Genomic DNA, 19,982 nt, shown 5'->3' with positions numbered 1-19,982 from the left:
TCTGGTCTATCCGGTGCCATCTCCACGCACTAGCCCTCCAGTGGCAGCCCCCCGCACCGGGCTTCCTGTGCATCGCCAGAGCCCAGTTCTCCCTGTTCTTCATCCCTGCACTCGCCCTGAGGTGCGTGTCCTCGGCCCAGTACCACCAGTGCCGGCACCACGCACCAGGCCTACAGTGCACCTCGTCTGTCCTGAGCCGCAAGAGTCTCCCGTCTGTCCTGAGCCGCCAGAGTCTCCCGTCTGTCCTGAGCTGCCAGAGTCTCCCGTCTGTCCTGAGCCGCAAGAGTCTCCCATCTGTCCTGAGCCGCAAGAGTCTCCCGTCTGTCCTGAGCCGCCAGAGTCTCCCGTCTGTCCTGAGCCGCCAGAGTCTCCCGTCTGTCCTGAGCCGCCAGAGTCTCCCGTCTGTCCTGAGCCGCCAAGAGCTGTCAGAGCCATCAGCCAGCCAGGAGCTACCCCTCAGTCCAGAGCTACCCCTCAGTCCTGAGCTACCCTTCAGTCCGGAGCTGCCCCTCAGTCCAGTGGGGCCCTTTAGTAGTGTTGCCAGTCCTATGTTGGCGGCGAGGGTCACCGTTCCTAGGTGGCCACAAAAGCGGAATAAGTCTATGGTGGAGTGGGGTCCACGTCCAGCACCCGAGCCGCCACCGTGAAAGAGGCCCACCCTACAATAAAGAGGAATGTATTCTAACCACGCTGCACTTTGGTCCACTCCATACGATGATCGTGACAAAGCTGTTAGTAGCTCATATGCCTCATCCTAATAATTTGGTCTATTTTCACCAACACAGTATTGTAAACACATCGTTCGTGGCCGGTGTTTGATTGTTTGCCAACTTTTTTTGTATAGCTTTGACAGTGCTTCTGATAGTAGTGGTGGCGCTTGGCTTGCACGTGCAAATTCAGCACACACAACATTCTATAATAGAATTGTGTTATTTGACGTGTCAAATGAAACGGCGTTCAATGTGCCTCACCTTAATAATTTAGTCTATTTACCCCTCTTAATTTTGGATACTGTTCTAAGTTGGTGGTGCACATGTAGCTATAACCTGTTTTAGAGAAATATAATCATTGAATATTGTAAAGGCTTTCATTTTCTGCTTATATACCCCCTTTATTTATCCTACGGTTCTGACTTGGTGTACAGGGAGAACACTGTAAGAAAGTTCTGAATTCTGTCGCTATACATTTCAAAAGTGCTGAACAAATAGTTATATTGACTACGTCCGTTCTCGCTTGCTCATTAACCTCTAGCGACGAGCAATCCCGTATCCGGGAGCGTAATCATGGCCTCAAGCTCATTACCAAAACGCAACGTTTTCTATTCATGAAAATCGCAAATGAAATGAAATAAATATATTCAAACACAAGCTTAGCCTTTTGTTAACAACACTGTCATCTCAGATTTTCAAAATATGCTTTTCAACCAAAGCTACACAAGCATTTGTGTAAGAGATTTGATTGCCTAGCATAGCATTAAGCCTAGCATTCAAAAGGCAACATTTTCACAAAAACAAGAAAAGCATTCAAATAAAATAATTGACCTTTGAAGAACTTCGGATGTCTTCAATGACGAGACTCTTAGTTGGATAGCAAATGTTCATTTTTTTCCAAAAAGATTACTTGTGTAGACGAAATAGCTCCGTTTTGTTCATTACGTTTGGCTAAGAAAAATACCGGAAAATGCAGTCACTTAAAATGCCAAACTTTATTCCAAATTAGCTCCATAATATCGACAAACATGGCAAACGTTGTTTAGAATCAATCCTCAAGGTGTTTTTCACATACTGTATCTATTCGATAATCTATCAGTGGTGGCAGTTGGCTTCTCATCAGAAGCAAACGGAAAAATACTGCAGCTGGAGATTACGCAATAATTGCGACGGAGGACACCAAGCGACCACCTGGTAGATGTAGTCTCTTATGGTCAATCTTCCAATGATATGCCAACAAATACGTCACAATGCTGTCGACACCTTCGGGAAGCGTCAGAAAGCCTAAGCTCATTCGTGGCCCATTCACAGCCATATAAGGAGTCATTGGCATGAGGCGGTTTCAAAAAATGCGGCACTTCCTGATTGGATTTTTATCTGGGTTTTTTCTGTAACATCAGTTCTGTGGCACTCACAGACAATATCTTTGCAGTTTTGGAAACGTCAGAGTGTTTTCTTTCCAAAGCTGTCAATTATATGCATAGTCGAGCATCTTTTCGTGACAAAATATCTTGTTTAAAACAGGAATGTTTTTCATCCAAAAATTTAAATAGCGCCCCCTATATTCAAGAAGTTAATGTCTTAATCAAAATTTCAGATTGCCTCTTATCCGCTTGTCATAGCCTTATGCCATAGTTTGTACATCTCAATTGTCAGTAGAAACCACATTTGTTAAAGCAAGTCAGCCATATCAGCAATTTTTTTAAAGGCAGTAAATGAGGCTGAATGAAGTGTTTGGCTGCCAGACAAGGATCTGCTGATAGCCAGGTGTAGCAGTGGTAAGGTGTTGGGACTCTTGCTGTTGGGACTTTATGTTGGCCCTAACAGTTTGTGGGCTTTGCTGGCATGCATCCCAATTTTTGGGGGGAGGGGGCACCAAGATATACATGCTAAAATTGCCACTGCTCTGATCCCATATCTCCACAGTTTTGCCAGCAGGTGTGAGCACGCTGAATGTGGTTTGATGTAGTTTACAATAAAAGTTACCTGCTGCAGTAGATCTGAGTTCTGTGCTCAGCTCTTTTGCCGCCAGTTGCTCTCGGTTTATCATACAATGCATCCAGTATGGGGTCAGTCTGGGGTCAGATTTATCATACAATGCATCCAGTATGGGGTCAGTCTGGGGTCAGGTTTATCATACAATGCATCCAGTCTGGGCTCAGTCTGGGGTCAGGTTTATCATACAATGCATCCATATGGCAGAGGGAGACCAATTCATAACTAGAGTGCAGAACAACACCACAAAATGATTTACTATAACACTACAGTGGTTAGAGCGTTGGGCCAGTAACCAGAAGGTTGCTGGATCGAATCCCCCAGAGCTGACAAGGTAAAAATCTGTCGTTCTGCCCCTGAACAAGGCAGTTAACCCACTGTTCCTAGGCCGTCATTGTAAATAAGAATTTATTCTTAACTGACATGCCCATTTAAATAAAGTAAAACAATTCAAAGGACTTTATTGGCATGGTGATCATGTTGACATTGTCAAACCAAGAGAAAGTGTCATAAATCTTAATCTTACTGCCTTTGCTGTACATAGATTTTTCTATTGTGTTATTGATTGTACATTTGTTTATCCAATGTGTAACTCTGTGTTGTTGTTTTTGTCGCACTGCTTTGCTTTATCTTGGCCAGGTCGCAGTTGCAAATGAGAACCTGTTCTCAACTGGCCTACCTGGTTAATTAAATAAAGGTGAAATAAAATAAAATAATAATAAAAGTGGCCCTTCACACGATACCATCTGACCTCACTGGACTATAAAATCACGTCTCTCTCTCTCTCTCTCTCTCTCCCCCATCTAGCTTCAGAGTTTGTTCTGTTAGGTGACCTAAACTGGGATATGCTTAACACCCCGGCAGTCCTACAAGCTAAGCTAGATGCCCTCAATCTCCCACAAATCATCAAGGAACCCACCAGGTACAACCCTAAATCTGTAAACAAGGGCACCCTCATAGACGTTATACTGACCAACTGGCCCTCCAAATACACTTCCGCTGTCTTCAACCAGGATCTCAGCGACCACTGCCTCATTGCCTGTATCCGCTACGGGTCCGCAGTCAAACGACCACCCCTCATCACTGTCAAACGCTCCCTAAAACACTTCTGCGAGCAGGCCTTTCCAATCGACCTGGCCCGGGTATCCTGGAAGGATATTGACCTCATCCCGTCAGTTGAGGATGCTTGGTAATTCTTTAAAAGTTACTTCCTCACTATCTTAGATAAGCATGCTCCGTTCAAAAATTGCAGAACGAAGAACAGATATAGCCCTTGGTTCACTCCAGACCTGACTGCCCTCGACCAGCACAAAAACATCCTGTGGCGGACTGCAATAGCATCGAATAGTCCCCGCGATATGCAACTGTTCAGGGAAGTCAGGAACCAATACACACAGTCAGTCAGGAAAGCAAAGGCCAGCTTCTTCAAGCAGAAATTAGCATCCTGTAGCTCTAACTCCAAAAAGTTCTGGGACACTGTAAAGTCCATGGAGAACAAGAGCACCTCCTCCCAGCTGCCCACTGCACTGAGGCTAGGTAACACGGTCACCACCGATAAATCCATGATTATCGAAAACTTCAACAAGCATTTCTCAACGGCCTTCCTCCTGGCTACTCCAACCTCGGCCAACAGATCTCCCCCCCCCCCCCCCCCCCGCAGCTACTCGCCCAAGCCTCCGCAGCTACTCCTTTACCCAAATCCAGATAGCAGATGTTCTGAAAGAGCTGCAAAACCTGGACGCGTACAAATCAGCTGGGCTTGACAATCTGGACCCTCTATTTCTGAAACTATCCGCCGCCATTGTCGCAACTCCTATTACCAGCCTGTTCAACCTCTCTTTCATATCGTCTGAGATCACCAAGGATTGGAAAGCTGCCGCAGTCATCCCGGACCCAAACTGTTACAGACCTATATCCATCCTGCCCTGCCTATCTAAGGTCTTCGAAAGCCAAGTCAACAAACAGATCACTGACCATCTCGAATCCCACCTTACCTTCTCCGCTGTGCAATCTGGTTTCCGAGCCGGTCACGGGTGCACCTCAGCCACGCTCAAGGTACTAAACGATATCATAACCGCCATCGATAAAAGACAGTACTGTGCAGCCGTCTTCATCGACCTGGCCAAGGCTTTCGACTCTGTCAATCACCATATTCTTATCGGCAGACTCAGTAGCCTCGGTTTTTCTAATGACTGCCTTGCCTGGTTCACCAACTACTTTGCAGACAGAGTTCAGTGTGTCAAATCGGAGGGCATGTTGTCTGGTCCTCTGGCAGTCTCTATGGGGGTGCCACAGGGTTCAATTCTCGGACCGACTCTTTTCTCTGTATATATCAATGATGTTGCTCTTGCTGCGGGCGATTCCCTGATCCACCTCTACGCAGACGACACCATTCTGTATACTTCTGGCTCTTCCTTGGACACTGTGCTATCTAACCTTCAAACAAGCTTCAATTCCTTCCAGGTTCTCCAACTGCTCTTAAACGCTAGTAAAACCAAATGCATGCTTTTCAACCATTCGCTGCCTACACCCACATGCCCGACTAGCATCACCACCCTGGATGGTTCCGACCTAGAATATGTGGACATCTATAAGTACCTAGGTGTCTGGCTAGACTGTAAACTCTCCCTCCAGACCCATATCAAACATCTCCAATCTAAAATCAAATCTAGAGTCGGCTTTCTATTCCGCAACAAAGCCTCCTTCACTCACGGCGCCAAACTTACCCTAGTAAAACTGACCATCCTACCGATCCTCGACTTCGGCGATGTCATCTACAAAATAGCTTCCAATACTCTACTCAGCAAACTAGATGCAGTTTATCACAGTGCCATCCGTTTTGTTACTAAAGCACCTTATACCACCCACCACTACGACCTGTATGCTCTAGTCGGCTGGCCCTCGCTACATATTCGTCGCCAGACCCACTGGCTCCAGGTCATCTACAAGTCCATGCTAGGTAAAGCTCCGCCTTATCTCAGTTCATTGGTCACGATGGCAACACCCACCCGTAGCACGCGCTCCAGCAGGTGTATCTCACTGATCATCCCTAAAGCCAACACCTCATTTGGCCGCCTTTCATTCCAGTTCTCTGCTGCCTGTGACTGGAACGAATTGCAAAAATCGCTGAAGTTGGAGACTTATCTCCCTCACCAACTTTAAACATCTGCTATATGAGCAGCTAACCGATCGCTGCAGCTGTACATAGTCCATCGGTAAATAGCCCACCCCCAATTTACCTACCTCATCCCCATACTGTTTATATTTATTTACTTTTCTGCTCTTTTGCACACCAGTAATTATGTAATTATTCGCCAACCTCCTCATGCCTTTTGCACACAATGTATATAGACTCTTTTTTCTCTTTCTACTGTGTTATTGACTTGTTTATTGTTTACTCCATGTGTAACTCTGTGTTGTTGTCTGTTCACACTGCTATGCTTTATCTTGGCCAGGTCGCAGTTGTAAATGAGAACTTGTTCTCAACTAGCCTACCTGGTGAAATAAAGTAAAAAAATCCACCTGGACCTCTCACACTGGAACTCTCTCTCTTAGACATCCAGCAGGATAAGTGAGGCTTTCTCACTTGCTCTCTCTCGCTCAATTTAATTCAATTCAAGGGCTTTATTGGAATGGGAAACATGTTAACAAGTGAAATAGATAATAAACAAAAGTGAAATAAACAATAAAAATTAACAGTAAACATTACACTCACAGAAGTTCCATTATTAAAGTGGCTAGTGATACCTTTATTAAATCCATTATTAAAGTGGCTAGTGATACCTTTATTAAATCCATTATTAAAGTGGCTAGTGATACCTTTATTAAATCCATTATTAAAGTGGCTAGTGATACCTTTATTAAATCCATTATTAAAGTGGCCAGTGATACCTTTATTAAATCCATTATTAAAGTGGCTAGTGATACCTTTATTAAATCCATTATTAAAGTGGCTAGTGATACCTTTATTAAATCCATTATTAAAGTGGCTAGTGATACCTTTATTAAATCCATTATTAAAGTGGCTAGTGATACCTTTATTAAATCCATTATTAAAGTGGCTAGTGATACCTTTATTAAATCCATTATTAAAGTGGCTAGTGATACCTTTATTAAATCCATTATTAAAGTGGCCAGTGATATGAATCTCTATGTAGACAGCAGCCTCTCTGTGTTAGTGATGACTGTTTAACAGTCTGATGGCCTTGAGATAGAAGCTGTTTTTCAGTCTCTCGGTCCCTACTTTGATGCACCTGTACTTACCTCGCCTTCTGGATGATAACGGGGTGAACAGGCAGTGGCTTGTCCTTGATGATATTTTTGTCCTTCCTGTGACATCGGGTGGTGTATGTGTCCTGGAGGGCAGGTAGTTTGCCCCCCCCCGGTGATGCGTTGTGCAGACCACACTATCCTCCGGAGAGCCTTGCGGTTGAGGGCGGTGCAGTTGCCTTCCCAGGCGGTGTTACAGCCGACTGTGTCATGATCTCTCTGGAACTTTCATTATGCACATTCCGAGTGATTGTATAAGTGTGTCCTTGGTTTACCATTGTCCTGTCGATTATTGTTACTATGTCCGTTGGTCTTGTGAGTACCTGTACTGTGTGTTTTGGCTTTAGTGCCATTGTGGATTGCGCAGATGATTACAGGTCTCGTCCCGTGTGATAATCATTGTGCGATTATGTTATTTATTCGAGGTACTCCTAGCTCTTCTGTTTGGGTCTCAACCCTGTGTTTTGTATAGGTTTAAACTACCAGGAGGACCAGTGTTCCTGGACTACAGCTAACATTGTAGTTAAACTACCAGGAGGGCCAGTGTTCTGGACTACAGCTAACATTGTAGTTAAACTACCAGGAGGACCAGTGTTCTGGACTACAGCTAACATTGTAGTTAAACTACCAGGAGGACCAGTGTTCTGGACTACAGCTAACATTGTAGTTAAACTACCAGGAGGGCCAGTGTTCTGGACTACAGCTAACATTGTAGTTAAACTACCAGGAGGACCAGTGTTCTGGACTACAGCTAACATTGTAGTTAAACTACCAGGAGGACCAGTGTTCTGGACTACAGCTAACATTGTAGTTAAACTACCAGGAGGGCCAGTGTTCTGGACTACAGCTAACATTGTAGTTAAACTACCAGGAGGACCAGTGTTCTGGACTACAGCTAACATTGTAGTTAAACTACCAGGAGGACCAGTGTTCTGGACTACAGCTAACATTGTAGTTAAACTACCAGGAGGGCCAGTGTTCTGGACTACAGCTAACATTGTAGTTAAACTACCAGGAGGACCAGTGTTCTGGACTACAGCTAACATTGTAGTTAAACTACCAGGAGGACCAGTGTTCTGGACTACAGCTAACATTGTAGTTAAACTACCAGGAGGACCAGTGTTCTGGACTACAGCTAACATTGTAGTTAAACTACCAGGAGGGCCAGTGTTCTGGACTACAGCTAACATTGTAGTTAAACTACCAGGAGGGCCAGTGTTCTGGACTACAGCTAACATTGTAGTTAAACTACCAGGAGGGCCAGTGTTCTGGACTACAGCTAACATTGTAGTTAAACTACCAGGAGGACCAGTGTTCTGGACTACAGCTAACATTGTAGTTAAACTACCAGGAGGACCAGTGTTCTGGACTACAGCTAACATTGTAGTTAAACTACCAGGAGGACCAGTGTTCTGGACTACAGCTAACATTGTAGTTAAACTACCAGGAGGACCAGTGTTCTGGACTACAGCTAACATTGTAGTTAAACTACCAGGAGGACCAGTGTTCTGGACTACAGCTAACATTGTAGTTAAACTACCAGGAGGACCAGTGTTCTGGACTACAGCTAACATTGTAGTTAAACTACCAGGAGGACCAGTGTTCTGGACTACAGCTAACATTGTAGTTAAACTACCAGGAGGACCAGTGTTCTGGACTACAGCTAACATTGTAGTTAAACTACCAGGAGGACCAGTGTTCTGGACTACAGCTAACATTGTAGTTAAACTACCAGGAGGACCAGTGTTCTGGACTACAGCTAACATTGCAGTTGAACCACCAGGAGGACCAGTGTTCTGGACTACAGCTAACATTGTAGTTAAACTACCAGGAGGACCAGTGTTCTGGACTACAGCTAACATTGTAGTTAAACTACCAGGAGGACCAGTGTTCTGGACTACAGCTAACATTGTAGTTAAACTACCAGGAGGACCAGTGTTCTGGACTACAGCTAACATTGTAGTTAAACTACCAGGAGGACCAGTGTTCTGGACTACAGCTAACATTGTAGTTAAACTACCAGGAGGACCAGTGTTCTGGACTACAGCTAACATTGTAGTTAAACTACCAGGAGGACCAGTGTTCTGGACTACAGCTAACATTGTAGTTAAACTACCAGGAGGACCAGTGTTCTGGACTACAGCTAACATTGCAGTTGAACCACCAGGAGGACCAGTGTTCTGGACTACAGCTAACATTGTAGTTAAACTACCAGGAGGACCAGTGTTCTGGACTACAGCTAACATTGTAGTTAAACTACCAGGAGGACCAGTGTTCTGGACTACAGCTAACATTGTAGTTAAACTACCAGGAGGACCAGTGTTCTGGACTACAGCTAACATTGTAGTTAAACTACCAGGAGGACCAGTGTTCTGGACTACAGCTAACATTGTAGTTAAACTACCAGGAGGACCAGTGTTCTGGACTACAGCTAACATTGTAGTTAAACTACCAGGAGGACCAGTGTTCTGGACTACAGCTAACATTGTAGTTAAACTACCAGGAGGACCAGTGTTCTGGACTACAGCTAACATTGTAGTTAAACTACCAGGAGGACCAGTGTTCTGGACTACAGCTAACATTGTAGTTAAACTACCAGGAGGACCAGTGTTCTGGACTACAGCTAACATTGTAGTTAAACTACCAGGAGGACCAGTGTTCTGGACTACAGCTAACATTGTAGTTAAACTACCAGGAGGACCAGTGTTCTGGACTACAGCTAACATTGTAGTTAAACTACCAGGAGGACCAGTGTTCTGGACTACAGCTAACATTGTAGTTAAACTACCAGGAGGACCAGTGTTCTGGACTACAGCTAACATTGTAGTTAAACTACCAGGAGGACCAGTGTTCTGGACTACAGCTAACATTGTAGTTAAACTACCAGGAGGGCCAGTGTTCTGGACTACAGCTAACATTGTAGTTAAACTACCAGGAGGACCAGTGTTCTGGACTACAGCTAACATTGTAGTTAAACTACCAGGAGGGCCAGTGTTCTGGACTACAGCTAACATTGTAGTTAAACTACCAGGAGGGCCAGTGTTCTGGACTACAGCTAACATTGCAGTTAAACTACCAGGAGGACCAGTGTTCTGGACTACAGCTAACATTGCAGTTAAACTACCAGGAGGACCAGTGTTCTGGACTACAGCTAACATTGCAGTTAAACTACCAGGAGGACCAGTGTTCTGGACTACAGCTAACATTGCAGTTAAACTACCAGGAGGACCAGTGTTCTGGACTACAGCTAACATTGTAGTTAAACTACCAGGAGGGCCAGTGTTCTGGACTACAGCTAACATTGTAGTTAAACTACCAGGAGGACCAGTGTTCTGGACTACAGCTAACATTGTAGTTAAACTACCAGGAGGGCCAGTGTTCTGGACTACAGCTAACATTGTAGTTAAACTACCAGGAGGGCCAGTGTTCTGGACTACAGCTAACATTGCAGTTAAACTACCAGGAGGACCAGTGTTCTGGACTACAGCTAACATTGCAGTTAAACTACCAGGAGGACCAGTGTTCTGGACTACAGCTAACATTGCAGTTAAACTACCAGGAGGACCAGTGTTCTGGACTACAGCTAACATTGCAGTTAAACTACCAGGAGGACCAGTGTTCTGGACTACAGCTAACATTGTAGTTAAACTACCAGGAGGGCCAGTGTTCTGGACTACAGCTAACATTGTAGTTAAACTACCAGGAGGACCAGTGTTCTGGACTACAGCTAACATTGTAGTTAAACTACCAGGAGGGCCAGTGTTCTGGACTACAGCTAACATTGTAGTTAAACTACCAGGAGGGCCAGTGTTCTGGACTACAGCTAACATTGCAGTTAAACTACCAGGAGGACCAGTGTTCTGGACTACAGCTAACATTGCAGTTAAACTACCAGGAGGACCAGTGTTCTGGACTACAGCTAACATTGCAGTTAAACTACCAGGAGGACCAGTGTTCTGGACTACAGCTAACATTGTAGTTAAACTACCAGGAGGACCAGTGTTCTGGACTACAGCTAACATTGTAGTTAAACTACCAGGAGGACCAGTGTTCTGGACTACAGCTAACATTGTAGTTAAACTACCAGGAGGACCAGTGTTCTGGACTACAGCTAACATTGCAGTTAAACTACCAGGAGGACCAGTGTTCTGGACTACAGCTAACATTGTAGTTAAACTACCAGGAGGACCAGTGTTCTGGACTACAGCTAACATTGTAGTTAAACTACCAGGAGGACCAGTGTTCTGGACTACAGCTAACATTGTAGTTAAACTACCAGGAGGACCAGTGTTCTGGACTACAGCTAACATTGTAGTTAAACTACCAGGAGGACCAGTGTTCTGGACTACAGCTAACATTGTAGTTAAACTACCAGGAGGACCAGTGTTCTGGACTACAGCTAACATTGTAGTTAAACTACCAGGAGGACCAGTGTTCTGGACTACAGCTAACATTGTAGTTAAACTACCAGGAGGACCAGTGTTCTGGACTACAGCTAACATTGTAGTTAAACTACCAGGAGGGCCAGTGTTCTGGACTACAGCTAACATTGTAGTTAAACTACCAGGAGGACCAGTGTTCTGGACTACAGCTAACATTGTAGTTAAACTACCAGGAGGGCCAGTGTTCTGGACTACAGCTAACATTGTAGTTAAACTACCAGGAGGACCAGTGTTCTGGACTACAGCTAACATTGTAGTTAAACTACCAGGAGGACCAGTGTTCCTGGACTACAGCTAACATTGTAGTTAAACTACCAGGAGGACCAGTGTTCTGGACTACAGCTAACATTGTAGTTAAACTACCAGGAGGACCAGTGTTCTGGACTACAGCTAACATTGTAGTTAAACTACCAGGAGGACCAGTGTTCTGGACTACAGCTAACATTGTAGTTAAACTACCAGGAGGACCAGTGTTCTGGACTACAGCTAACATTGTAGTTAAACTACCAGGAGGGCCAGTGTTCTGGACTACAGCTAACATTGTAGTTAAACTACCAGGAGGACCAGTGTTCTGGACTACAGCTAACATTGTAGTTAAACTACCAGGAGGACCAGTGTTCTGGACTACAGCTAACATTGTAGTTAAACTACCAGGAGGACCAGTGTTCTGGACTACAGCTAACATTGTAGTTAAACTACCAGGAGGACCAGTGTTCTGGACTACAGCTAACATTGTAGTTAAACTACCAGGAGGACCAGTGTTCTGGACTACAGCTAACATTGTAGTTGAACTACCAGGAGGACCAGTGTTCTGGACTACAGCTAACATTGTAGTTAAACTACCAGGAGGACCAGTGTTCTGGACTACAGCTAACATTGTAGTTGAACTACCAGGAGGGCCAGTGTTCTGGACTACAGCTAACATTGTAGTTAAACTACCAGGAGGACCAGTGTTCTGGACTACAGCTAACATTGCAGTTAAACTACCAGGAGGACCAGTGTTCTGGACTACAGCTAACATTGTAGTTAAACTACCAGGAGGGCCAGTGTTCTGGACTACAGCTAACATTGTAGTTAAACTACCAGGAGGACCAGTGTTCTGGACTACAGCTAACATTGTAGTTAAACTACCAGGAGGACCAGTGTTCTGGACTACAGCTAACATTGTAGTTAAACTACCAGGAGGACCAGTGTTCTGGACTACAGCTAACATTGTAGTTAAACTACCAGGAGGACCAGTGTTCTGGACTACAGCTAACATTGTAGTTAAACTACCAGGAGGACCAGTGTTCTGGACTACAGCTAACATTGTAGTTAAACTACCAGGAGGACCAGTGTTCTGGACTACAGCTAACATTGTAGTTAAACTACCAGGAGGACCAGTGTTCTGGACTACAGCTAACATTGTAGTTAAACTACCAGGAGGACCAGTGTTCTGGACTACAGCTAACATTGTAGTTAAACTACCAGGAGGACCAGTGTTCTGGACTACAGCTAACATTGTAGTTAAACTACCAGGAGGACCAGTGTTCTGGACTACAGCTAACATTGTAGTTAAACTACCAGGAGGACCAGTGTTCTGGACTACAGCTAACATTGTAGTTAAACTACCAGGAGGACCAGTGTTCTGGACTACAGCTAACATTGTAGTTAAACTACCAGGAGGACCAGTGTTCTGGACTACAGCTAACATTGTAGTTAAACTACCAGGAGGACCAGTGTTCTGGACTACAGCTAACATTGTAGTTAAACTACCAGGAGGACCAGTGTTCTGGACTACAGCTAACATTGTAGTTAAACTACCAGGAGGACCAGTGTTCTGGACTACAGCTAACATTGTAGTTAAACTACCAGGAGGACCAGTGTTCTGGACTACAGCTAACATTGTAGTTAAACTACCAGGAGGGCCAGTGTTCTGGACTACAGCTAACATTGTAGTTAAACTACCAGGAGGGCCAGTGTTCTGGACTACAGCTAACATTGTAGTTAAACCACCAGGAGGTGTATAGTTTATATTGTTTAAATGTAGTTTACATTGTTTGAATTACTTGTATAGTTTATTTAGTGGACAGATGATCATGAATCACAACATCTATCTAGATGTATTGTACATGTCCTCTGCCTACACACATCTTAAGGTGTGTCCCAAATGGCACCCTGGAAAACACTAGTCTACTATAAAGAGAATGAGCACTCTATTCAAACTGGGGCCTGGACAAACACACACGCACGCACACACACACACGCACACACCCACTTCCTTGTACCTGAGCAGGATGTTTGTATATGTCTTATATTTCCCAGCTGTTTACTGAAAAACTGTAGTCTCAGAGGTGAAACAAAATTAAAAGTGAGGTGCAGGTGTTTAACATAGCTACTAGCAGGATGTCTGTCAGGTGTTTAACATAGCTACTAGTAGGATGTCTGTCAGGTGTTTAACATAGCTACTAGCAGGATATCTGTCAGGTCAGGTGTTTAACATAGCTACTCGCAGGATGTGTGTCAGGTGTTTAACATAGCTACTAACAGGATGTCTGTCAGGTCAGGTGTTTAACATAGCTACTAGCAGGATGTCTGTCAGGTGTTTAACATAGCTACTAGTAGGATGTCTGTCAGGTGTTTAACATAGCTACTAGCAGGATATCTGTCAGGTCAGGTGTTTAACATAGCTACTCGCAGGATGTGTGTCAGGTGTTTAACATAGCTACTAACAGGATGTCTGTCAGGTGTTTAACATAGCTAATAACAGGATGTCTGTCAGGTGTTTAACATAGCTACTAGCAGGATGTCTGTCAGGTGTTTAACATAGCTACTAGCAGGATGTCTGTCAGGTGTTTAACATAGCTACTAACAGGATGTCTGTCAGGTTAGGTGTTTAACATAGCTACTAGCAGGATGCCTGTCAGGTCACGTGTTTAACATAGCTACTAGCAGGATGTCTGTCAGGTGTTTAACATAGCTACTAACAGGATGTCTGTCAGGTGTTTAAAATAGCTACTAGCAGGATGTCTGTCAGGTGTTTAACATAGCTACTAGCAGGATGTCTGTCAGGTCAGGTGTTTAACATAGCTACTAACAGGATGTCTGTCAGGTGTTTAACATAGCTACTAGCAGGATGTCTGTCAGGTGTTTAACATAGCTACTAGCAGGATGTCTGTCAGGTGTTTAACATAGCTACTAACAGGATGTCTGTCAGGTGTTTACCATAGCTACTAGCAGGATGTTTGTCAGGTCAGGTGTTTAACATAGCTACTATCAGGATGTCTGTCAGGTGTTTAACATAGCTACTAGCAGGATATCTGTCAGGTGTTTAACATAGCTACTAGCAGGATGTCTGTCAGGTGTTTAACATAGCTACTAACAGGATGTCTGTCAGGTGTTTAACATAGCTACTAACAGGATGTCTGTCAGGTGTTTAACATAGCTACTAGCAGGATGTCTGTAAGGTGTTTAACATAGCTACTAACAGGATGTCTGTCAGGTGTTTAACATAGCTACTAACAGGACGTCTGTCAGGTGTTTAGCATAGCTACTAGCAGGATGTCTGTCTGGTGTTTAACATAGCTACTAACAGGATGTCTGTCAGGTTAGGTGTTTAACATAGCTACTAGCAGGATGCCTGTCAGGTCACGTGTTTAACATAGCTACTAGCAGGATGTCTGTCAGGTGTTTAACATAGCTACTAACAGGATGTCTGTCAGGTGTTTAAAATAGCTACTAGCAGGATGTCTGTCAGGTGTTTAACATAGCTACTAGCAGGATGTCTGTCAGGTCAGGTGTTTAACATAGCTACTAACAGGATGCCTGTCAGGTGTTTAGCATAACTACTAGCAGGATATCTGTCAGGTGTTTAACATAGCTACTAGCAGGTGTCTGTCAGGTCAGGTGTTTAACATAGCTACTAGCAGGATGTCTGTCAGGTCAGGTGTTTAACATAGCTACTAGCAGGATGTCTGTCAGGTGTTTAACATAGCTACTAACAGGATGTCTGTCAGGTGTTTAACATAGCTACTAACAGGATGTCTGTCAGGTTAGGTGTTTAACATAGCTACTAGCAGGATGTCTGTCAGGTCAGGTATTTAACATAGCTACTAACAGGATGCCTGTCAGGTGTTTAGCATAACTACTAGCAGGATATCTGTCAGGTGTTTAACATAGCTACTAGCAGGATGTCTGTCAGGTCAGGTGTTTAACATGGCTACTATCAGGATGTCTGTCAGGTGTTTAACATAGCTACTAGCAGGATGTCTGTCAGGTGTTTAACATAGCTACTAGCAGGATGTCTGTCAGGTCAGGTCCTATTTCGCAACAAAGCATCCTTCACTCATGCTGCCAAACATACCCTTGTAAAACTGACCATCCTACCAATCCTCGACTTTGGCGATGTCATTTACAAAATAGCCTCCAATACCCTACTCAACAAATTGGATGCAGTCTATCACAGTGCAATCCGTTTTATCACCAAAGCCCCATATACTACCCACCATTGCGACCTGTACGCTCTCGTTGGCTGGCCCTCGCTTCATACTCGTCGCCAAACCCACTGGCTCCATGTCATCTACAAGACCCTGCTAGGTAAAGTCCCCCCTTATCTCAGCTCGCTGGTCACCATAGCATCTCCCACCTGTAGCACACGCTCCAGCAGGTATATCTCTCTAGTCACCCCCAAAACCAATTCTTTCTTTGGCCGCCTCTCCTTCCAGTTCTCTGCTGCCAATGACTGGAACGAACTACAAAATCTCTGAAACTGGAAACACTTATCTCCCTCACTAGCTTTAAGCACCAACTGTCAGAGCAGCTCACAGATTACTGCACCTGTACATAGCCCACCTATAATTTAGCCCAAACAACTACCTCTTTCCCAACTGTATTTAATTTTAATTCATGTATTTATTTTGCTCCTTTGCACCCCATTATTTTTTATTTCTACTTTGCACATTCTTCCATTGCAAAACTACCATTCCAGTATTTTACTTGCTATATTGTATTTACTTTGCCATCATGGCCTTTTTTGCCTTTACCTCCCTTCTCACCTCATTTGCTCACATTGTATATAGACTTGTTTATACTGCATTATTGACTGTATGTTTGTTTTTACTCCATGTGTAACTCTGTGTCGTTTTATCTGTCGAACTGCTTTGCTTTATCTTGGCCAGGTCGCAATTGTAAATGAGAACTTGTTCTCAACTTGCCTACCTGGTTAAATAAAGGTAAAATAAAAATAAATAAAAAGGTGTTTAACATAGCTACTAACAGGATGTCTGTCAGGTGTTTAACATAGCTACTAGCAGGATGTCTGTCAGGTGTTTAGCATAGCTACTAGCAGGATATCTGTCAGGTGTTTAACATAGCTACTAGCAGGATGTCTGTCAGGTCAGGTGTTTAACATAGCTACTAGCAGGATGTCTGTCAGGTCAGGTGTTTAACATAGCTACTAGCAGGATGTCGGTCAGGTGTTTAACATAGCTACTAGCAGGATGTCTGTCAGGTGTTTAACATAGCTACTAGCAGGATGTCTGTCAGGTCAGGTGTTTAACATAGCTACTATCAGGATGTCTGTCAGGTGTTTAACATAGCTACTAGCAGGATATCTGTCAGGTCAGGTGTTTAACATAGCTACTAGCAGGATGTCTGTCAGGTGTTTAACATAGCTACTAACAGGATGTCTGTCAGGTGTTTAACATAGCTACTAACAGGATGTCTGTCAGGTGTTTAACATAGCTACTAGCAGGATGTCTGTCAGGTGTTTAACATAGCTACTAGCAGTATGTCAGGTCAGGTGTTTAGCATAGCTACTAGCAGGATGTCTGTCTGGTCAGGTGTTTAACATAGCTACTAGCAGGATGTCTGTCTGGTCAGGTGTTTAACATAGCTACTAGCAGGATGTCTGTGAGGTCAGGTGATTAACATAGCTACTAGCAGGATGTCTGTCAGGTCAGGTGTTTAACAAATAGCATTCTAGTTTGCTCAGTTTTTTTTGTTAATTCTTTCCAATATGTCAAGTAATTATCTGTTTGTTTTCTCATGATTTGGTTGGGTCTAATTGTGTTGCTGTCCTAGGGCTCTGTGTGGTCTGTTTGTGTTTGTGAACAGAGACCCAGGACCAGCTTGCTTAGGGGCCTCTTCTCCAGGTTCATCTCTCTGTAGGTGATAGCTTTGTTGTGTTTTTTGCCAAATATAACCACACACTTGTTTGTGTACATTCATTTTATGTTGTATGTTTGTCCCCCAACAACACTTTCCATCAATATGTATTACAGACCCTTATGACAAATTGAGTCAAAATATTTTTTGAAATCAACAAAGCATGAGAAGAATTTGCCTTTGTTTTGTTTGTTTGTCAGTTAGGGTGTGCAGGGTGAATATGTGGGCTGTCATACGGTAATTTGGTAAAAAGCCCATTTGACATTTGCTCAATACATTATTTTCATGAGGAAATGTACGAGTCTGCTGTTAATTATAAAGCAGAGGATTTTCCCAAGGTTGCTGTTGATGCATATCCCACAGTAGTTATTGCTGTCAAATTTGTCTCCACTTTTGTGGAGTTGGGTGATCAGTCCTTGGTTCCAAACATTGGGAACATGCCAGAGCTAAAGTTAAAATTAAAGAGTTAAATTATAGCCAATTGGAATTTGTGGTTTGTATATTTAATCATTTCATTGACGATACCATCAACACAGTTATTTTGGGGATGGGTTTGTATTTTGTCCTGTTATCAGGACTCAGGCTAAGATGCAAGAGGTGGATAGTACGAGTCTCAGAAGCAGGAGTTGTGACCCATTTTTGTGTCTAGGGGGACATATGGGGGAGGGAATGATGTCACCTCCATGTAGATGTTTGTTCCACTGTGTGCTGAGGGTGTCGGGTTCTTGTCCAGTTCTGTCATTTCAATCACCACAGACTAGTGCATGTCCCTGGGCCTGGAAATGATTGATTTCCCCCTCCAGGATGGAGAAGCTGTCTTCATTAAAGTATGGGGATTCTAGTGGTGGGATATAGGTAGTACAGAGGAGGACATTTTTCTCTTTTGAGATCATCGCCTTTTAATTTTCTAGCCAAATGTAAAATGCTTCTGTTTTGACTAATTTAATAGAGTGACTTATGGCCTGCTCTATACCAAATTAGCATACCCCCTGAGTCCCTTCCCTGTTTCACACTTGGTAGTTTGGTGGATGGGACTACCTGAGAGCCCAGTTTCCATCTGGGTCATTTGTGTGTTTTATTATGTGGCTGATGGGGGGTACTTAGGGGTGAGTGGGATCCCCTGGGCTTGGGGTTCTTCATTTGTCTGTCCTGCTGTGATGTGGAGGCTATGGTCAGGGTTTGGATTGGGCTGTTCTGCTGGCTTCTCTGCGGGGGTGGCCAGCTCTCTAATAGGTTGTTCTGTCACACATCACTGTTCTAACCTTCTCCTCGAGCACTTTCACCTACTCCTCTAGTGCACTGTCCAGAGTGCAGACATGTCTATCTCCAGGTCTGGTTGAAAGGATGATGTTTAGCTGGACTAATTGTTTTGGTGCTGACTGGAGTGTGTTCACCTGCTGGTCCAGCTCCACCTGCCTTACCTCCAGCTGGGTGAATGTATCCTTCATTTCAATGAGGTAGTAGTGCTCTGTGCTGGGAGGTTGACTCATCTTTGGGGTTGTATAATGAAGAGGTCTGGTCTGATATGCTCGGGATGTGTGTATCTTTCTCAATAGAGAGCATATCCTGCTGAGCTCTCTCTTTGATTATGTGAAAGTCTAGATGAAAATGTTTGGGGTTCCCCAATACCATTACTGTTCCAGAATTGTACAGGATTGTCCCATTTCTATGGCAGTCATCAAGAAGTGTCTTGATTTTTCCATAAGGAGCTTATTATTTTTTACTATTTCCATGCCGCAACAACTGTTACTGTCAGAACAGAACAGAACAGACCTGACTCAATAGATGTTACTGTCAGAACAGAACAGTACTGACTCAATAGATGTTACTGTCAGAACAGAACAGACCTGACCCAGTAGATGTTACTGTCAGAAAGAGTGCTTCCTACTGGCCTTCCAACACCACTTCCAGCAGCATCTGGTCTCCCATTCAGGGACTGACCAGGACCAACCCTGCTTCAGAAGCAAGCCAGCAGTGGTATGCAGGGTGGTATGCAGCTGGCTCCGTTTGGTCAAAGCAAACATAAAACTACTGAATATGACTGGAAAACTGAAAGTGTTTCCTGGTTATGCCCTAGTATGGGATTCCTGTCATTGTTGAAAACCCCTCAAACTTTCTTTCATGATGTGCGGAGGCCTACCTGAACTCTGTAGAAACATGTTTTCTCATACTGTCTGTCTTCCTCTCTCTTTATGCTGTCTGTCTGTGTTACAGATATGGATCTAGAGGAGTTTGACAACGTGACTCTGAGGTACAACGTCACCAACTGTCCATCTATCGATGAATTTCGTAACCAGGTAACCATCTGTCTCCCTATCTGCCCCCCCCCCCAGGCATAGGCCAGATGCCCACTCATTGATATGCTTCTATTCTATGGCTGTGCAATGAGAGATACCACTAGCCAATCAATCTAACAGAAGCA

At 44.0% G+C, this 19,982-nt stretch overlaps 1 protein-coding gene across 1 annotated transcript in view; it reads left to right on the top strand.

Moving 5' to 3' along the window:
* LOC109880479 (cysteinyl leukotriene receptor 1) overlaps positions 1–19,982 on the top strand; it is a 37,924-nt gene that overhangs the window by 2,186 nt on the left and 15,756 nt on the right. Inside the window, exon 2 of the mRNA XM_031789447.1 lies at positions 19,775–19,857. Within this exon, the coding sequence (XP_031645307.1) occupies positions 19,777–19,857 (81 nt within the window). The 5' untranslated portion in view covers positions 19,775–19,776. The remainder of the gene's footprint in view (positions 1–19,774; positions 19,858–19,982) is intronic.

This window comes from Oncorhynchus kisutch, linkage group LG15 (genome assembly GCF_002021735.2).
Source record: "Oncorhynchus kisutch isolate 150728-3 linkage group LG15, Okis_V2, whole genome shotgun sequence".
Lineage (NCBI taxonomy): Eukaryota > Metazoa > Chordata > Actinopteri > Salmoniformes > Salmonidae > Oncorhynchus > Oncorhynchus kisutch.
This window is presented reverse-complemented; position numbering and strand designations above follow the sequence as displayed.